This window comes from Lutjanus erythropterus, chromosome 14 (genome assembly GCF_056507025.1).
Source record: "Lutjanus erythropterus isolate fLutEry1 chromosome 14, fLutEry1.hap2, whole genome shotgun sequence".
Taxonomy (NCBI): domain Eukaryota; kingdom Metazoa; phylum Chordata; class Actinopteri; order Lutjaniformes; family Lutjanidae; genus Lutjanus; species Lutjanus erythropterus.
Window position 1 is genome coordinate 472,871 of NC_139330.1, and position 21,142 is coordinate 494,012.

At 41.4% G+C, this 21,142-nt stretch overlaps 1 protein-coding gene across 4 annotated transcripts in view; it reads right to left on the reverse strand.

Moving 5' to 3' along the window:
* The window catches only part of ninl (ninein-like), a 37,533-nt gene that overhangs the window by 2,764 nt on the left and 13,627 nt on the right, over window positions 1–21,142 (reverse strand). Inside the window, exons 5-22 of one of the 4 annotated variants that reach the window (XM_084735252.1) lie at window positions 20,932–20,998; window positions 20,009–20,121; window positions 19,062–19,208; window positions 16,900–17,076; window positions 14,459–14,595; window positions 12,076–12,216; window positions 11,168–11,342; window positions 10,834–10,944; window positions 9,382–9,468; window positions 8,074–8,224; window positions 6,918–6,986; window positions 5,820–5,944; window positions 5,635–5,715; window positions 5,077–5,213; window positions 4,698–4,835; window positions 2,484–3,974; window positions 897–1,001; window positions 68–137 (exon numbers count right to left, since the gene is read on the reverse strand). In XM_084735252.1, coding sequence (XP_084591378.1) covers window positions 68–137; window positions 897–1,001; window positions 2,484–3,974; window positions 4,698–4,835; window positions 5,077–5,213; window positions 5,635–5,715; window positions 5,820–5,944; window positions 6,918–6,986; window positions 8,074–8,224; window positions 9,382–9,468; window positions 10,834–10,944; window positions 11,168–11,342; window positions 12,076–12,216; window positions 14,459–14,595; window positions 16,900–17,076; window positions 19,062–19,208; window positions 20,009–20,121; window positions 20,932–20,998 — 3,522 coding nt within the window. Of the gene's footprint in view, window positions 1–67; window positions 138–896; window positions 1,002–2,483; window positions 3,975–4,697; window positions 4,836–5,076; window positions 5,214–5,634; window positions 5,716–5,819; window positions 5,945–6,917; window positions 6,987–8,073; window positions 8,225–9,381; window positions 9,469–10,833; window positions 10,945–11,167; window positions 11,343–12,075; window positions 12,217–14,458; window positions 14,596–16,899; window positions 17,077–18,110; window positions 18,278–19,061; window positions 19,209–20,008; window positions 20,122–20,931; window positions 20,999–21,142 lie in introns of those variants that run through there. The other 3 variants (XM_084735255.1, XM_084735253.1, XM_084735254.1) reach the window with 3 other exon arrangements.

Here is a 21,142-nt window from a genome sequence, read left to right on the forward strand (position 1 = left end):
GGAAGAGAAGGTGGAGCTGAACAGTCTCGTCTTTGCTCCTCCTCACAGAGGTCGAGGATCTTCTTACCTCTTTATGCAGCCGCTCCTCTTCTTCTCTGCTCCTCTCGTGTTCTCTCTCCATCTCCTCCAGTTTTCTCCTGACAGAAGGAACAGCACAGCTCAGATTTATTTATCACTGGAACATAATCAAACTGAAATGTTATTTAATTCCACCAAGAACCAGAGAAACTTTATTTTTCTCTAATAGAAGAAATCAAAAGTAAAACTATTTTGATAAAAGATTTTTTTGTATGGAGTTTTGAGTCAAATATCAGTTTTCTGAAAGACAAATTTGTGGGGAACATCAGAGCCCAAGAAACTGATTTAATATCAGTTTCTGCTGTTCTAAAGATTATGTTTTGGGGGGCTTTTTCCTTTTATTGTTCCAGGACAGCTGAAGATATGACAGGATGACATGCAGCAAATGGGCTGCAGGCGGGAATCGAACCAGCAACTGCTGCAGAGGACTGACAGCCTCAATACATGGTGCTCCAACTGAGCTGCAGTCTCTGCTGTTCTGAAGGATTTCCAGAATCTTTGAACCATCTGGATTAAAAGATAGATCGTCTCCTTTAATAAAATAATGATTTTTTTTATGCAGATGACACATTTATCAGGTAACATTTATGTTCCTAACATGCTGCCATGAGATCCTCATAATCTCCTCAGATTTAATGATTGTTGTTCATCATTGATCATTGATTGGATGTAAGCTGTAGTCATACCTTTTAACCTTCACCCACATTCAAGAACTACACTAATATTTATAGGCAGAGTCAGAGTAAAGACTAAAGCAACATGCTGACAAATAAAAGACGTGCACATTAAAACTCTTATTAAAAAGAGTGTCTTCTCACCTTTTCTTGGCGACATCGTCCTCCAGGTTCTGGACTTCCTGCTGCAGGACGCTCAGTCGCTCCTGAAGAGCTCCGTTCTCTGATCGAACCTCCTCCAGCTGAGTCCTGCAGCCGAGTCACAAAAATACTGCACCTCAAACAAACAGCTTTAATCAGCTGGAATTAAAATCATTTTCCAGCCAAAATTTTACTGAAATATGATGAAATAACTAAAATTGTTTGGTTAAAATTCATCTGAAGATGTTACTAATGCTGATGTAAATGAGTAGATTTGGAAATCTAAAGATCAGGTGGTTGAAGGCCTCAGTCTGCTTCAAACAAAGTGCTTGTTGGATCATTTAACAGCATCTGAAACTGAAACTGTACATTTTTATGCAGATGACACTGATTTATGTTCCCGTCCTGCCAGGAGATCCTCATATTATCTCCTCAGATTTAATTACTATTGTCTAGTATTGATCACTGGTTTGTTCAACTCTTTTTTCGATATAAATGGATGATCTATCTGGGGTCTACAGAAATGTGCTGCCTCTTATTTGTTGATGACACATGAAGCTTTAGCGCACTGATCCCAGAGACAGATGAAGAGCTGACGTCTATTTCTACAGAATCAGATCAACAAACACCAAGTCGATATGAAACAAAGGAATCATGATACTTTTAACATGAATAAAATTTATACAAAAGGAAAGGCCAGAATATTCATAGGAGTCACAGTGGATGAAATATTAACATGAACCATCAGTAGAATTCACTGATAAATCATTCCTGTATTTTAATGTTTTACTAAAGCTTACTTTTCTCAAGATTTTGCTAAAAGAAAGTTTTGAGATTGATTAGCGTTGCTAAATGATAAAAGTGTGATGTGCACCTTTCTCAGACATTCACTGAGATTCTACAAGTGACTAAGAACTTTCACTTCCATGTCAACTGTATTAAATGCTTCAAGTGCAAAGTTTTAGAAGCACAGATGAAAAGTTTCTTTTGAACATTTTGCCCTTTCTAGTCCACCGCATGTTCGTTATCTGGAGCAAACTGAGGCCAGAAAAAATGAATCTTCGTTTTGTCAAAGTGAGCTGAAATAAAAACAAGATGCATCAACACAGAATTTAAACAAACGAGTTTAAAAAGCAAACGACGAACACGAACACGATGAGACAAAGACATCGACGAACACGAACACGATGAGACAAAGACATCGACGAACACGAACACGATGAGACAAAGACATCGACGAACACGAACACGATGAGACAAAGACATCGACGAACACGAACACGATGAGACAGAAACATGGAGTGATGAAGAGTCTGTCATGCATTTGTCATTCGGTTAGAGATGAGGTGAAGAGTTAAAGCATTTCAGAGAGAGCCAATCAGACTGAAGATTCAGCCTGCAGCAGTGCATTATGGGTGTTTCATTCTGTTAGCAGAGTTTCTACCTGTGGAAAACAGTGAAAGTCTCAGTCAGATGATCGATGCGATTAGTCATTCAGATACTCAGAGTGTAAAGTGCGGCAGTAGATGGCTGTTAGTCATCATTCAGACCAGGTTCTGGATCTTTGAGTCGGTCTCATGCTCCACAAACCTGTGTGGACTGGCTGGGTCCATCACCTCCTCCAGAGCCAGGACCAGCTTCTCCAGATCCATTAACTGCTGCTTCATCTTTGTCTTCTCTTGATCAAAGTCCTGCTCAACCGTCCTCAGCTGGTTTCGGGAGTCCTGCAGGGTTTGCTGCAGGTCAAGGACCTGCTGTCTAGCCAGGTCCAGGTCTCTGTGCTTTGCTTCCAGCTGGTTGGTCAGCTGCTGAACGTTGCTGTGATGTTGATCAGACGAAGTCTTGGCTTGCCGTAAGTGTTCAGCACCATCTGCTACCTCGGCCCGGAGTCGATCCACCTCGCTGGTTTTGGCGTTAAGCTGCTTCCTGAGGTCCAGGACCAGGTCGGCGGTGTCGTTGAGCTGGGAGCTGAGTTCTCGGAGGTGGTCTCTGAGGGTGGAGATCTCCTCCTCCATCTCTACGATCTGGGTGGAGAGCTGGTCCGCCAGTCGGGTGTAGCTCCCGTTCTCCTGGCTCAGACGACAGACCTCCTCCTTCTCCTCCTCCAGACTGGACCGGAGCTGCCAGGTCCTGTTCTGCTCCTGCTTCAGAACCTCCTGCAGACTCGCCTCAGCACTCTTCTGCCTGTCCAACTCCTCAGAGACTCCGTCCAGCTCCAGCTGCAGGGTGTCCACCGCCATGGCTTGGTCCTTCAGGTCCTGAATCAGCCTGTCGCGGTCTGTCCTCAGTAGGTCCAGCTCAGCGGTCAGTCTGGACAGACTGTCAGTTTTAGTCCTCATGGCCTCCTGTAGACTCTCCAGCTCCGTCCTCAGGGAGGCGATGGTCTGTTCTCTGGCTCTGAGCTGAGCCTGCTGCTGGACGAAGGCGTTTGAAAGGCGGCTGCAGTTGTCGGCCACCACCTCTCGGTCCTGCAGGATGCTGTCAGACGCCGCCTGGACGTTCCCCAGCTCGTCTTTCAGCTGGCTCACCTGAACCAGGAGCTGCTCCTCCCTGGTCTTCACCAGCTGCAGCTCCTCCTCCACGGAGCTCCTCTCTGAGACGAGGCGTTTGTTTAAAACCTCCTGAGACTCCAGGAAGGTGATGCTCTCCTCAAGCTGGGCACAGGCCTCCTCCAGCCGGGCCTCCAGCTCAGAGCACCGCCCACGAGAAGCTTCCAGATCATCCTCTAACTGACCACAACGCTCCTCTAAACTGGCCTCTGATTGGCTTGTCTGCAGACGGCAGTTCTGTACGACCTCCTGTAAAGTGGAGACCTGCTCCTTCAGCTGACGGACCTCCTCCTCCTGCTGCTCTTCCATCCTCTTCTTCTCTGAGGAGAACTGACTGCAGATCCTGGCCTGCTCCTCCCCAACTCTCTCCTCACACTGCAGTTTCTCCCGCTCCAACTGAGCGAGCTGGTTCTCCCAGAATCCTCTCTGCTCCTGCAGCCACTGGCGCTCCCGGTGGAGCTGGTGGAGGAGGCGGCGCTGACCCTCGGCGTGCTGCAGCTTCATCTGAGAGAGCTGCTGCTCTGCCTCCTCCCTGCTTATTACAGTGAGATGTAGCTACTTACAGTGTGAAGACATGAAACATCCACCTGAACCTTTCTGGTTTTATTGGACAAAATTATATTTTGAGGGGGTTTTGATTTTTATTTTTCAATGATGCAGTTTAATATATTTTAAAGATCAGACTCCTGTCTATTAAACCTCCTGGTGATTAAATGATTAATTAAATGCAGACAGTCTTACAGAGTCGACAAAATCTTGTCACGGCGTCGTCATAGTGAGCAGCCATTTTAATTTTTAAGTGTCTCAGAGTCTCTTAATGTTGATCAAAATACACATTTTATAACCATAATTCTTATTGATCTTTGATTTAGAAGGACTACAGAGTCGACATGTTATGGCTGTGACACATCTGATAGAAATATTATTGAATGAATCTGTCTAAAAATAGAAAGTTTACCAGTGTCTGAGCAGTATTCCCGCCTTTTTTAAACCAGGAAGTGAGATTGGAGTCCTTAGGTTACAGCTGACCCTTTATATGCCTGATTCAATTGTGATTTGTTCCCGATTTATGATGAGGAATAAAACCTTGTGAGAACATTTCATCGTGTACCGCCTCCTGGTCGAAAATCTAACGCACCTGAACTTGAAGGTCTTAAATTATCGTGGGGAAAAAGACCCTGAAGACGATCAACTCACTGACACAATGGTGGACACGATCCTGCTGCACAGAGCGAGCTGTGAGGTCACTACCCACCTGACCAGCATCACTTCCTGGTCCATCTTCAGCTTCAGCTCGGCCTCCAGCTGATCCTTCTCAGCACTCAGTCTCTGCACCAGGTTACCGATCTCTCTGGCAAAGTTCTGCTCCAGCTCGGCCCTCTCGCGCTGCACCCTGTGGGGGGGCGGAGTCAGGATTCAGGATCAGAGGCTACAAACTTAACGTGTTGATGGAGCCTTTTAAAGTTCAGCTTTAATCTGAGATAAAGATTATCACTTGTTCTAACAGACAGTTTTTGTACAAATCCACCTTCCTCCAAGAACTGTCCAAACTCTGCAAAACCCAGGACAAAAACAGGATTTTAAGAAGTGAGATGTGATAAACGTGTCATCCTCTGCCGTGTCGTCTTCCTCACCTGCGCTCCTGCTCGTTGCTCCACCCTCCTCCTCCTCCATGTTGGACCTGAGTCTGCAGTTTGTCCAGCGCCTCCTTCAGCTGCTTCACCTGCTGCTCCGCCTGAGCTTTCTGCTCCTCCAGCTCACTGATCTCCAACTGACAATGAAGAACAGGTGTTAAAATACAAACAGTCACAGTTGTTGTGTTGACAAGTTTGTGACAAAAACTGAAGACATTTCCTATATTTTTATTTTTATTTTATTTTATTTCATTTTTTTTCCTAAAGTCTAGTTTTTATTTTGATTTCAGTTTATTTCAAATGTATTTTTCACAGCCAGTTTTAGTATAGTTTTCACTATAATAACTTTGGTAGAGTTTGTTTTTTATTGTATGACTATAAGATTTACTCTCCAAACATAAAACCTCGTCACACGTGGATTTAATTTCAGACTCCGCTGCTCTGTCGTCTGATCAGCTTTTTATAGATCACTGATCAAACTATTCTAGACAATTCCTGATTCAGTCGTCTTGGTGTGACAGTCTGCAGAGTAAAGATCATTTATTTAATAATCTTCACCTTGAAGGCCTGAGAGATGTCTTTACGTTCCACCTCCATGCTCTGTCTCATCAGCTCCAGACTGCGCTCGTAGTAGTTCACCTGGACGAGGACGAGGACGAGGACGAGGAAGAAGAGTTTAATATGTCTTCAAATGCAGACTGTTAATCTGCACGTGTTGCATAAATCTGTAAACTCTGTGTTACCTGCGTCTCCAGCTGGATGTTGAGCTGCTGCAGCTCCTGGTTGTGTTTCTGCTTCAGCTGCTCCAGAGCCAGTTCAGTCTGGATACTGACGGCAGGACCAGAGACGCTGTCCAGAGACCCCAGAGCTGAGACAGGGACAGGGACAGGGACAGGGACAGGGAGAGAGACGGGGACAGGGACAGAGACAGGGACAGAGACAGAGCCAGGGGCCGGGAGAGAGACAGGGACAGAGACAGGGAGAGAGACAGGGACAGAGACAGGGACAGGGAGAGAGACAGACAGGGACAGAGACAGAGACAGAGACAGGCAGGATTATTAAAGAGGTCTTAAAGAGATTTAAGCACCTCTACATCATCTGTTTGAAAGTTTTTCACTTCTGAGATCAAAGTTCTTATTTCAGTATCTGATCAGATATTTCTGTTATTTTATTTTCATGGTAGAAGCTGCAGTAAAGGAATACAAAGATCTTTAACAGCAATGATTTGATTAATTAATCAATAAGTGTTTGATCCATAAAACGTCATGATTTCTTTAAAATACGATGAAACGTGCAGCAACATGCTGCAGTTTGTTTTTCTTAAATGATGTTAGTGTTAGTTTTGATTAGTATTATTGTTTTTATTTGTTTGTTTGTTTTTTTCCTATAAGGAGAGCAGGTCCCTGTAAAAACTCATGGCTTCCTGACACATTTATTTGTTTTGTTTATTTCTTGCATTGTTGATTTTTTTTTTTTTTTTTTGCAGTTTTATATGTCTGTAAATAACAATAAATAAATCTTATTATCTTTTTAGATATCTCGACATCATTCTATTTTAATTAACATTTTATTATTTTATCCTACTTTTTACTCTTGATGATGAGATGTTGATCTGAATTTCAGTTGAAGATTTTAACAGAACTGAACTCCACTCAGGTTCGTCTGTTTAAAAAGAAAATCAGTCCAGTGCAACATTAAACTCCTCTGTCAGCTGCTTTTGATGGACAGGCATCTCAGCCAATCACACTCAAGCTTCATGGTGCGACCACACAGACGGGTTTTCACTACAAACAGTGTGTGTGTGTGTGTGTGTGTGTGTGTGTGTGTGTGTGTCTTCTCACCAGTTTTATCTGCCGGCTGCAGTTTCTTCCTGACCAGAGGAGACGAGCTGCGCTTCATGTCTGACTCGTCTGAAACACAAAACAAACAAACAAACAAACAAAGACTGTTAACAAACTTTAACACACTGATCCTTAAATTTAAATATAATACAACCATATAAATATAACATACAGATAATATAGAGAAGAGACTCACTGTGAGACATGATGAGACTGTAAACTGACTCTGACCTGCACAGATGAATGTGTGTGTGTGTGTGTGTGTGTGTGTGTGTGTGTGTGTGTGTGTGTGTGTGTGTGGGCGTGTCTGCCGTCTACCTGAACAGATCAAACCTGTTCAGCAGAGACTACAATCCTGTTAAAATCTCACTGCAGTTTCAACTCACAGCTGCTCTTTGTAAAATAAATAAATTCAGATTATTTGTTTTAATATTTTATTTTTCAAATTATCAAATATTTTTGTTTAAAGTTGTTTTTCTCCTTCATTTTGTATCAAATTTAGTTAATTAGTCATAATAATCAGAATCACAATTAAAACAGACTGCAACTGTTTTGATAATTGATTAACTGTTTTCATCATCAATCGAGTTAATCAAATAAAAATTCGTCTCTATTCTGATATTTTTCTTTTGTGGGGAATTTTATATATTTCTTTCTGACATTTCAGTAAACTGAACATCTTAAAATGTCAAAAAAAAAAATCAATATTGATGGACTTTTTTTAAAATATATTTTTGACATTTTACAGGCTAAAATGAACTAAGAATTAAATTTATTTGATCAAATTAAACATCTTTTCATTTATTGTTCAGACACATTCAGTAGCTGATGTTATCAGAGCTCGTTATGACATCAACTCTGCAGCCAATCAGAGCTCTACTTTGTGTTGATAAACAGATGAATTTGCTCCACCTTCTGTCAGAAACTTGTTACTGCACTTTAACCAACTCACTCATATTTGTGTTAGACTGTTTTTTTCCTCTTCATGAACTCAGAAGTCTTGATCTGGTTTTAAACAGAAAAGTTTCATCTTCATCAGGAAAAAAAACTTTGGTGGAATCAGAGAAACACGAGTCGATTCTATAGTTTGTGACTGATTTTAGTTTCATAATTGAAATATTTTGAAATGCTGTGCGTTATCATGTTGTTGTGTTACCAGAGTCTGACTCGGCGCTGTCGGAGCGTTGTTGGCTCCAGCTCAGAGCGTTGCCGTCGTCTCCTGCAGCTCGTCTGGACTTCCTGTTGCTCCTCTGACTCTTCAGCAGCTCCAACTCTGAGCTCAGCTCATCATTTCTGTCCCGCAGCTCCTGAACACAACACAACCCCACGCACCCACACACACACACACACACACACACACACACACACACACACACACACACACACACACACACATACATTCAGGATCTACAGCAGAACTGTACATGAATCTACCTGCATGCAAACAAACACCAACACACACAAACAGCAACATTTCCATGGCAACCAGAGACGGAAACTGATTTTGCATCATTTTTATCATTTCAGCAGCCAATGAGGCTGTAATAATAATTCTGATCAGAGTTTCTGTAGTCACTACAGCTGCTGGTGGACGCTGTTCTCCCATAATGCAATGCACAACAGATGGAGGCTCACAGCTCTTAATTCATTATTAATTATAAAATATTTTCAGTTTTCATTTTTTTCTAATTTAACAAATGATTATTTTATTAAATGACCTGCATGTGTCCTCTGTCTGTTTCTCAGAAGTTGATTTATCTGTTTGCTCTTTAATAACTCAGAAATATCAGCTGACAGAAGTGATTCTTCTTGAAAAGAGAAAAAAATTAAATTAATTAATTGATAAAAATTAGACAAGAAGCTGCAACAAAACAACCGAAACAAACCACAACATTTATAATAAGGACCTGAATCTTTGTTAAACTCTCTCTCAGGTGTCAGTGAACTGATTCTCACCTTGATTTTCTGTTGAACCAACACGAGGCGTTCAGGTGCACAAACAAAAACAGACATTAAAACGTCTCCACCTCCATCAGACCACTGAACATGTTTCACTTTATCAACATGGAGCTGATTCAGTTTACACTGACTAAACAAAAATCTGGATCCTTCAGCTCAGTCTCACTGACAGACTGTGAGACGACTGGATTATTCTGTCAAAACGTCCACGGACACCAATTTGTTTTATAATATTTGGGCATTTGAACTTCTGTCTAATCTAAAAACAAGAAAACATTTAATCAAAGTTGAGTTCTTAAAGTTTCAGTTGCGACGTGTCTGCAGGTGGAGAGACAACTGAGAAACAAACAGATACTGAAAGACTCTGCAGACAGCAGAGGAAATACAAGTTAAAATAATGAACATGAATTAAATTAAAGACTCTCTCTCTCTCTCTCTCTGTGTGTGTGTGTGTGTGTGTGTGTGTGTGTGTGTGTGTGTGTGTGTGTGTGTGTGTGTCTCTCACCCGGCACTGCAGCTCGTATTCTTTGACGATCTCAGAGAATCGCTCCTCATGACTCAGACCTGATCCTGCTGCATCCAAACTGCCAAACTGTCAAACAGTTACTGGTTTAATGAAGCTGTCAACCAATCAAAAGTCATCTTCATCACTCAGCTGATCAAAAGTCATCTTCATCGATCAATCGATCAAAAGTCATCTTCTTCAGTCGGAGTGAAGAGTGAAGAAGATGAGATGAATGAAGTGAAGTCAGAGAGGAAACGTTCATCAATTATTGATCAGCTACAAGGAGATGAGTCACCTTACACCACACAGAGTGTGTGTGTGTGTGTGTGTGTGTGTGTGTGTGTGTGTGTGTGTGTGTGTGTGTGTGTGTGTGTTCATGTTCTTGTATCTCTGTGAGGACTAATGTTACACTCTGACTATGGGGACATTTTTTGGTCCAGTTACAAAACACTAATTAAAACTGGTTCATACTGGTTTACATCCCAGTTAAAACTGTATTAATGAAGCTGAACAGCTGCTGCGTCCCCATCCAGCAGAAACCATCCAGTGGTTGATGTGGAGTCGTGTTTGTGTTTGTGTTTTTGGTCTCCTCCACCTCCTCAGTGAAATCTCTGTGTCTTTAGCAGCTAAATGTTCCTCTGTGTTCACCGGCTGCTCTCTGACTGTGTCCGTCTGCCGTTTGACGCCCAGCAGGTTGTGTTCGGTGAGTTTAAGGGCCTTTTCACACCTGCCTTGTTTGGTCTGGTTAAAACTGAATTTGGTCTGTTTGCCAGCTGTTGCTGGTGTGAAAGCTGTCAATCTAACCCTGGTACGACCAAAGAACTGGATCGAGTCTGGCTGAAAAGGTGGGTCTCTGTGTTCAATCCTGGTGGGGGTTTATGCACTGATGATGCAGCATAACAATCACCAAAACTGTCCAATCAGCACGTTACCTGGTGTGAAAACACCTTTACAAACAGCTGCTGCTGGAAACACGCAGACTGAAGCAGAAATATGCTGCAAAACCAAAAAAGGAGCTAAAAGAGGCCAAAACGCTCCACAGAGATGGACATGATTCTTTACTAAAGACTTATAGGTACATTTATACACTGTGAACAGAAAAGATAAAGATGATGTGATTGATCAGCCATCAGTCATTATCAGCTGATATTCGCTCTAAACAGTTGGATTGGTGGTTGTGTATGAGGGCCAATCAGAAGAGCCGAGCAGATGATGAAGCAGCCGCGTCGAAAATGAAAAACTATCAAGTTTGAATGTTGGCAGAGTTTCTATTTGATGAGGACAGAAGACTCAGAGGACAGTCTGCCACCACACAGGGATGATGCATTCAAGTGCACCTCATAAAGTCAGTAACCTGCGGTTTTAAAGACTCAGAAGTGTTGAAGCTGATAAGAACCGATTCATTAAAAGTGTTTTGTTGTTTTGTGTGTTTGTTGTCGTGTGTTGTGTTACCTTGTCGTGCAGCAGCTGGTCCAGGTCTCTCTGCAGTTTGTTCACTGAACTTTCTGCTTCAGTCAGTTTCACCTTCACGACACTGAGCTCCTCCTCCAGACGACTGTTCTCCTGAACACACAACACTTTGATTTAATATTACATATATAATATTTGTATTTCTGTTCACATTTAAATCAGCAGGACACGAAACACTGACTGTGGAGCTTCACACACTCAGCAGCTGCCTCTTCAAACATCAGTTTAAATGTGTTTTCTCTCAGTGGAGAAAATTAAAATGCTGTTTGCAGTTTTGTGGCAGGTGTGGAGTTGAATGGAGTCGAGGTGAGCTCACCTGTGTGGCGCCGCAGAGCTCCTCCTGCAGCTGCGTCTCCTGCACTCGGAGCAGCTGCAGCTCCTCCTGCAGCACGCTGCGCTCCTTCTCCACCTGCTGCAGCAGAGCCTCGCTCTCCTGCTCCGACTGACTGCGCAGAGCCGTCAGCCTATCACGGAACTCCTGCTCCAGGTCCCTGCCAATCACAGAGCAGCTTGTCAACCTTTAGCTTTTTATTTAGGGGCGGGGTTTATGTCCCTGCAATGACTGCAAGATCAATATCTTTATCTTTATTTTCAGTATTTATGACTGTGTTTGAAGTAAAGGTAAAGCTAACGTTAGCTCCTGTGTTCTGTGAGCTAAAGTTCACTCCCTCAGTTCTCCTCAGTTCTCCTGAGGGAGTGATACATCACTCCTACAGAAATGCTCTGAATTTGAAAATGTGCAGATTTTCAAATAATTATAAAAGTCTATTTTCACTCAGATTTTGTGGACACTAAACCTTGATAAATATATTATGCATTTTTAATATTTTAGAAAACTTAAAGATTGCAGTAAGCCTCACTGTAAAATCAATAGAATGTGTTCAACTCTAGTAACAACATAAAGAAAAGACACATCTGAAATTTGAGTTGTGGTCATTTCTCTACAAAAACAAGCAACATTTGATCATTTTATAGGTTTTTCATTTTTATTTTTATTTTCATGTAGAAACAAGTTTGATGGTATTTTAGACAAACTTATCTTATTTATATCAGAACAATCAAAACATGACTGTAATTTAGATTTGTAGTCTAAATCACACTATTGGTCAAAACTTAAAAATATCAAAAATTTATCTCCCTTAAGCCAGCAGCTGCAGTCCAGTAAAAACCAGTAATACAGTAGTATAAACCAGTATTAAACCAGTATAAATGAGTGGGTCTGACCTGATCCGGCTCTGGTTCAGGGTCTCCATGCTGGCGTGGCGGTCGTCCACCTCTCTGACCAGCTGCAGGTTCCTCTGATCAGCCAGATCGAGGTCGGCCTTCACCTTATCACGCTCCCTGCAGGCCTGCTCCGCCACCATCCTCAACACACACACACACACACACACACACACACACACACAGACACACAGACACACACACACACACACACACACACACACACACACACACACACACACACACACAGACAGACAGAGACACTCTTAAATGATGCTTCTTCACAGGTTCACAACTTTTGCTCAATAAATGAGTATTTTATTGTTGTTCTAGTGCAGAACTCTTTACTGCAGCGAGGTGAGAACTTTCACTTTCATTCACAGAACATCAGTAAAAATATTTCTCCTCAAACAAAATCCAGTTCAGTATGAATAAAAATAAACACACTGAATCTCAACGTTCATACTCTTCATCTCCTGAATCATTTCAGATTCATTTTCTGGATTTAAACTCAACATGTTTGGACAGAAAAACAAAACATCAAACTTTGGATAAAAGAAGATAAATGTATAAATTTAAACTTCTGATTTGAATCAGTTCATATGTTCCTTTTAAAAAACTGTCTCTTGCCGATTTCTGCTGGTTTAACTTTGCCACACTGGGAATCGAGAACTGGTTCCACCTTTTGGAGAACAAAACATGTCCTCAGTCACAACCTGCATGATCAATAATTATCGATATCGATGGATATGAAACTTGACTATCGTGACGGGTTCTTCAGCTGTATCAGCCAGAGGACACGTCTGACCACCTCCATCACTGACGCTGTCTGTGTTTCTAACATCCTACTGGTCTCACTGGTTTCTCTGCAGACACAGCTGCCCTCCAGCAGGGGGAGCTCTCCTGGACAGACACGCACAACACAACACGTCTGTCCATACAGAGAAGTTGATCAGATGTGGACTCGACCTTTGACCTCCAGCAGCTGTGAACTGGTTCATGTTGAACATCAGAGGATGTGACATGAAATCACTGCGGGTCCACTGACCACAGTCTACTGGTCCTACTGGAAACCAGTATCACAGTCTGTTTGGTTCTGATTCTAGCAAATGTCACATCATCATGATTTTATTTACTTATTTTTTAAGTGAAAATTAAAACTGTGATGCAAAAATCGCAAATCATATCGCATTATACGTAAAAATAATCACAATATGATTTTTTTTTTATCATATTATGAAGCCGTACTCCACAGCATGTTCTCATTTTACTGTTCGTCTAAAGGAATAATCCATCATTTATTTATAGAAATCCTTTTTCTCTCTCTGACATCAGTTTTAGCTCTGTGGTTAGCCTAGCTTAGCACACAGACTGGAAATAAGTGGAAACTGTTAGCCTAGCTTTGTCCAAACAGAAAAACGACACATTCCCAAACCCGTCTGTTCTGTTAGCTAACAGGAGGCAACATGTAAATCAGCCATCGACCCCTCCTGGACTCATCCTGTGGGTCTAATGACAACACACTGTGATCAATATATTGTGATCAATATTCAGATCAATGCTCAGCCTGAGGTGAAACAAACTAAACAACAGAGAGAGCAGAAGACAAACACAGTTAATCATCATCATCAACAATAACAGAACTGTTTGTTTGTTAGTTTGAGACGAATCAGATTCTGAACTGAGTGAAAAACAAAATCCTCTAAATTTGATTTATAAACGGAGCAAAAGAAGGAGTTCCACCAATCACATCAGTCCCTCAGGCGAACCTTTTGTACGTTATATATTCTATAGTTTTGTGTTTGCTTGAGTTTGTGTAAAACCCCCAGGTGAAGATTTTATTTAGAATTTTTGTAATATCAAGCTCGTCAGGTAAAGTTACCTATGGAGGCCCATTTCTGCCACTGGAAGAAAAAATATCACAAATGTTACAATTATGAGATTTAAAAAAACAACAACATAATTTTGAGATAAAAAATCTAAAGTATGAGATGAAAAGTCATAATTTTGACTTTTTTAATCATCATTATATTTAACCTCATGGTTTCCATAGTTACCCAGAAGACGTATGAGATTGTTTTTATTCTCACCAGAACTAAATTTGCTACTTTTTTTTTTCAAAAGCTCCTGGAACGTCATTATAAAAAACTAAAACCCTCACAACATCATCACAATTTTATTTTATTTTACTTTCAAAAGCTGAAATCAGACGTTTTTGGCTGCAACGATCAAAAAAGCCTGAAATCCTGTCGGGACTGAGTTTTTTCACTTTCTCTGAACCTTAACACGTTTTGCATAAAAGCTCTGGTTTCTTCCGATGTTCGTGCAGCTGCTCTTGACTGACTTTATAAAACTTCTGTCTCCAGAAGACAATAAAAAAACCTACTGCAGGTGTTGGATCTCGTTCTTGTAGGAGATGAGCGCCGCCTGCTGGATGGCGTTCCCGCTGACCAGCAGCTCGTTGTCCAGAGCCAAAGTCAAGTCGGCCAGACTGAGACGCTCCTCCAGAGGGAAGTCCAGAGTCTGCAGGGGGACAATAAAAGACACTGATAAATACATCTACAGCGCATCTGCAGCTCTGCTGGACCAAAGATCTTCAGTTTACTGTGAGAAAAGAGGAAAGAAACTTTTCACATTTAAGAAGCTGAAATCATATGAGATGACTCCTTATGTGGTTGTTAGCGACGCTGCAGACTTTCAGTCTCGTCTGTTTCTGCAGCAAAGACAAATTCTTCTGCAGTGATTATTATAATTGGAGTTTCAAAATTGTTCAAGTCCAATCTTGGCTTGAATTACTGACAGTGTTAATCACAACCATGTTTAAACGATTTGTCCAGCTAACAGACGAGTCCAGAATCTCCTCAGACAGAAACAAACTTTCTCTCCTGTCAAAGGTGAGAATCGTCTCCTCTGGCTGTGTTTCCTCTCAGACAGGACTGTGATAGACGGACGGACGGACGGACGGACGGACGAAACCTGAGCTCGAGTTCAGCCTCCAGAGGAGTTACAGAGGAATGAGGAGGAGCTGAGCTCAGTGTGGGAAAACCCTGAACCTCAGAGCAGCAGAGAGAAACCACAGGACTGACGAGGAGGTCTGGCCCGAAACTCAGTGGGAGATAAAGACGGTTCATCGAGGAAGTGGTGTAACAGACAGGAGGAGACGAGACGGAGACAAGACGGAGACGAGACGGAGACGAGGAAAATGTCCTGTGAGTGTGACACAGAGCTCGTCTGGTTCTGTCGATCTCACCAAAATATTCTCATTTACACCTGAAACCTGGAATCACCTTTAATGCTCAGTTTCCTTTTTCATGTATATGCATATATTTTAGGCTTTTTACACCTTTAATGTGTAGAACAGCTGAAGATATGACAGGAAGTGGCAGGAGTCGAACCCACAGCTGCTGCAGAGGACCCGCCGCCTCAGGACACGAGCTGAACACTCAACCAACTGATTCATTTTTTATTTTAAAATGTCTAAAACAAGTCAAAATAAAATCTCTTCAGTCACTGCTGACAGAAATTAATAACTGAAACTGAACATTTTAACACATCAGGAGAGAAAAAGATGACAAAGGAAATGAAGAAGAAAAGAAAAGATGAAGACAAAAGACAATTATGAAGAGGACGACAAGGAAGAAAAAACAGACAAAGGTGAACAAGAGGACGAAGAAAAAACAAAGATAAAGAAAATGAAGACAATGCCAACAAATATGAGCAAAAAGACAAAGACGAAAACAACAAAGAAGAAAAAGACAGAAAAAGGAAAAAGACAACAATAATGAAGGAGACAAAGAGAGGATGAAGAGAAAGACAAAGGTAAAAGACGAAGACAAAGACAGGGTGAAGAAGACAATAATGAAGAAGAAGAAAAAGACAACGACAAAGAAGACAACAACAACAACAAGGAACAAGAAGATGAAGAGGACAAAGGACAAGACAAAAATGAAGAAGACAGACACTAATACAGAAGACAGAGGATGATGAAGAAGACACTGAAGACGACAGCAACAAATACGAGCAAGAAGTCAAAGAGGATGAAGAAGAAGACAGAGGATGAAGAAGAAGAAGACAGAGGATGAAGAAGACGACAGAGGATGAAGAAGACGACAGAGGATGAAGAAGAAGACAGAGGATGAAGAAGACGACAGAGGATGAAGAAGAAGAAGACAGAGGATGATGAAGAAGAAGACAGAGGATGATGAAGAAGACAGAGGATGATGAAGAAGACAGAGGATGAAGAAGAAGAAGACAGAGGATGAAGAAGAAGAAGACAGAGGATGAAGAAGAAGACAGAGGATGAAGAAGAAGACAGAGGATGATGAAGAAGACAGAGGATGAAGAAGAAGACAGAGGATGATGAAGAAGACAGAGGATGAAGAAGAAGAAGACAGAGGATGAAGAAGAAGAAGACAGAGGATGAAGAAGAAGACAGAGGATGATGAAGAAGACAGAGGATGAAGAAGAAGACAGGATAATTTATGTTGCTGTTTCTGTTCAGTTTGATTTTATGTGGAATCATTATGTGAGTAAATATATTCACTTTAACTGTTAACAGTTAATTAAATGTTCAAATTCAAGTTCTCATTTTCTTCAGCAATGAAAAAATAAAGACATTCTTTAATGTCCTCAATCTTTATTTTGTGTTTCTTTGTTAAAAACCTGTGATTCAGGCACCACTTAGGAACCTGGACCGTTTTAAACTAGCAGTTTAGCAACAGTGTTGGAAAAACCCCAAATGATACCATACAAAGGTTCTGCTGGGGACCAGAACCCAAACTGTATCGATCTAAATGTGAGGGGCGTCCAGCCCGTCTCAGCACTGACCTGCAGGATGTCCCGGCTGTTCCTGATGCCCTCCTCCGTCCAGAGGGCGATGACCCGCTCGGGGCTGCTGCATCCCGAGCCGTCGTCCAGCCGGCTCAGGACCCTCTGACCCACCGTGGCCGTCAGCAGGGAGGGCGAGGCGGAGCGAGCCGAGCGCTCCTCCGACACCGCCTGAGACTGCATGAGACAAGAGACCAGAGACGGATGTCAGTCCACCTGACAGGAGAAGACGAACAAGTTGGATTCAACAGTGGAGCAGGTTCTCCAGACTGAGAGCTGGAACACAGCAGGACTGAACAGATTCCTGCTGCTGCAGGCTGATGTTGTAACATTTAATCTGGATTAGCCTCCTTTCACTCAGAGACATGAGGGACACGAGGGACACGGGGGACACGAGGGACACGAGGGACACAAACACCAGTTCAGAGCTGGGCCGTCCACACAGGAATATTACACATTCCTGATTGGACCAGTTTTAGATGCGATGTCTCACAGGAGGGACGCAGGAGGACAGGCAGAGCGAGGGGTGCTGAGAGAAAGACCCAAACACTGGGTCGTGACCCTCAGGTGGGTCACAGGAGATTTTATTTGGGTCACTAAATAAATATAAGACTACTGAAGAAATTCAGGACATTTAAGATTCGTAACTGCAGTAAACCTTTTAATAAAGTTTTTAAAGTGTGTTCATTCTGACTAAATACACTGATTTAGCTGTAAAAATTAAAAAGTGGAATAAACTCAAAATTGCAAGGCCAAACAAGTTTTTCTTTTGTTTGTAAACCTCAAAGATACAAGTTTATCTGGAGAAAAAACAAGTCATCTTAATTAAAGATTATACATCAGAACTTATTTTTTTTAAGTTTGAGTTGGGCTGAAAACTCACAAATCTATGGCAGTGAGTTGCCTTGAAATTTTGAGTTGTCTCAACATTTTGAAAAGTGTCTATATGCATGCACCCGGATAAAATGAGGTGATGCTGAAATGTCAGTAAAAACAATCAGGAACGTTCATTTATGCATATATTGCATGCATATAGTTTCTGCTTTAATTTGATTGGCCAGGATCATTAATTTCTAATAATTAACACTTTTCTGAAAAATCTGACTCATGCAAACTAACTGTGCTGCTGATGATGATGTGTAGAGAGTCTGAGGGATCATTTTCAACCTGCTAATCAGATCTAAGATGAAGTGTTCAGATGTTTAAATCACCTGAGTGTAGCAGGAGGTGGAGGTGAAGGCGGCCGTCCTGTCAGTCTTCACCCACGTTAACAAACCACAGCCTGAGATCAGACCTGACGTGCAATACATGATGATTTCTACCTGTCTGTCTGTCTGTCTGTATGAACCACCAGCTACCTGCTCTCCACCTGCACCTGGGCCAAGTCCCTCCCACCTGATTGGACTGATGACTGACAGCTGCAGCAGAGCCTCCTGATTGGACTTCCTGCTTGTTGGTGCATTCAGGAGCTCCTCGTAAACTCAGAAACTCTCTCTGGTGGGAAATGTGTTGTAGTTCAGTTTTAAATATGAAAAGGAAGAAATTAACATCAGGAAAGTAACTGGTGTTCTAAATGATCTTTTATCAGTTTTTGTTGTATCTGTTAAATAGATTCATCTGAAGATATATGGTTTGGTGGAAATTTACAACATTTGAAACTGAAACTACATTTTTGTGCGTTTGATAACAGAGGTATTAAAAAATAAAAATAATTCTTCCCACAACATTAGCTTCTCTAACAGGCTAACATCGATGTTAGCTTCTCCAGCAAGCTAACATCGATGTTAGCTTCTCCAGAGAGCTAACATTAATGTTAGCTTCTCCGACAGGCTAACGTCAATGTTATTTTCTTGAACAGGCTAACATCGATGTTAGCTTCTCCAACAAGCTAATGTCACCTGCATTTTTTGTATTTCTTTCACACAAACAGAACAAGAGATAATATTTGGTTCATATTTTCTTACCTGACAAACAACATTACGTTCAAACTACTTAAAGTCTTGAGCAGAGAAAAATGCGTATTTTCAAATCTGGTCATTTTAGCTCTAATTCATATTTTAATGTAACCACATTGTTTGTGTGTGTGTGTGTGTGTGTGTGTGTGTGTGTGTGTGTGTGTGTGTGTGTGTGTGTGTGTGTGTGTGCATCAGTGTGTGTCTGACCCTGTGCAGCGCCCTCTGCAGGTCTGCTGATCGTACAGGGGTGGAGCAGGAGACAGGGGCAGAGCCACGCAGAACCTTCTGGAAGTCCCTGATGCTGACTCTGCCGTCCAGGTCGGCGTCCAGCTTCCTGAGCAGCACGTTCAGATCCTGTTTGAACATTGACACCTGATCAGAACACTGGATGTCCTCAAATAGTGACCGGGGTCAGTATCTGAAACAGGCCTTTATTTTTAATTAACTCTGTCTGATAAGTATAATTGGTCATATTTTAGTGCAAAGTTACCACATTATGCTGTTAATACAAACTCAAGACTTCCTGTATCTGTTTCAAATTAAAAGCCCTCTCTCCATTTCTTAATAGGGCCGCAATTAATGTTTATTTTCATTATCAATTAATCTGATGATCATTTTCTCAATAAATAGATTAAGTGTTTGCGCTATAAAATGTTGAAAATATTGAAAAAAAACAATTAATCTATTATCAAAATAGTTGGCGATTAATATATAATATAATAGTTAACATCTAATCAATTAATCATTGCAGCTCTATTTCTTAACAAGGCTTTTAATGTGAAACATTTGCAGGAACATGTTAGGTAAAACTTGCGAGGTTCCCATACAGAATTTGAAGTGTAGCTCTGCCATCTTGTGGCCGAGATTTTAACAGACACACACACAGTGACTGAAATCAGAAAACATCAATTACAAACAACAAGGTGTTGAAAATAGCATGAACGTATTGTTGAATTTGTTAAATTAAAGTGATGGATATGAACATAATACTAAGCACGCACATTACAGAGGCCACTGCGAGTTTATCCACCCGCGTATCCACCAGATTTTATTCGAGTCCCAGCTTTTATCTGACCACTGTTTCTTTTATTTGAGGAAATACAGTGAATCATATTAAAGTTCCTCCTGCAGGTGGTGGGCGGGGTCTGTCTCACCTCTGTGTTGAGCTGCTGCAGGCCCAGGTGATCACACACTGTCGTCAGGACGTCTCCACCTCCTCCACCTCCTCCAACAACAACTCCCAGGTCCACCGCCTCCTGCTGAGGACCTGAAAAACACATTAATATTAATATCTCATGACCCATAAAGGAAACAACTAGATACAACAGAACTGGCTGTGAGTTTAAAACCTCAATCACTTATAAAAATGTGAAGACAAAGTGTAAAACTCAAACCACCAGATTGGAAGATGTTGTCACTCCAATATATCGTCAGATATTTTAATACAGGAAATAAAAACTATTTGAATGTTATTATCTGGGACAGAGTTTAATACACGATCATAATATCTACAGTCAATCAATAAAGGCAGAAACATGACATAGAACATTTACAGAACTTCATTTCAATGGTCAAAAATCTCCTTCCACATCAAAACTATTGGAGACAGTCCAGGTGCATTATGGGTAATGTAGGATCCAGTGTTTTTCAGTTGGAACCGTCCAGACATGTTATCTAGATAATAAATGATTTGATCTTAACTTTTTGTTTATACATGGTATATTTAATGAGTCCTCATATTAAACACTGCACAGTCGTCATGGTCTCATGAATGTTTATAATGTATAATAGCATGTGACACCTTTTAATTCTGTCTATTTATTCTTTGTAAATATGTGTGACTACATGCACTGTTTGAGGATGACGCAACAGCAATTTTGTGCACAATGATAATAAAGTTCTTGAATCATATTAGGGTTGGAAGAATATATCGTCCATAAACAACGGTTCGAATCCATCGCATCACAACGAGAAGTCAGACTGAACCCAGTGTGAGTGTGTTCACATCGAAACTTCTGTCAGAGGAGAACACAAGTTATCAATAAACAATCAATAATCAATAAACAGCACAAAGTACCTTTACTCTGAAAGTCTGGCTGCATGTTCTCCTTCTGACTTCCTGCCTCCTCGTCAGATTTCAGGCTCTGCAGAGAAAACATGGAGGTCAACGACAGCCTGTGTGTGTGTGTGTGTGTGTGTGTGTGTGTGTGTGTGTGTGTGTGTTAACCAGCCCGTTAAACTAGTCTAAACTAACAGCAGAAAGTGTGTGAGCAGCGTGGGTGAGAGCA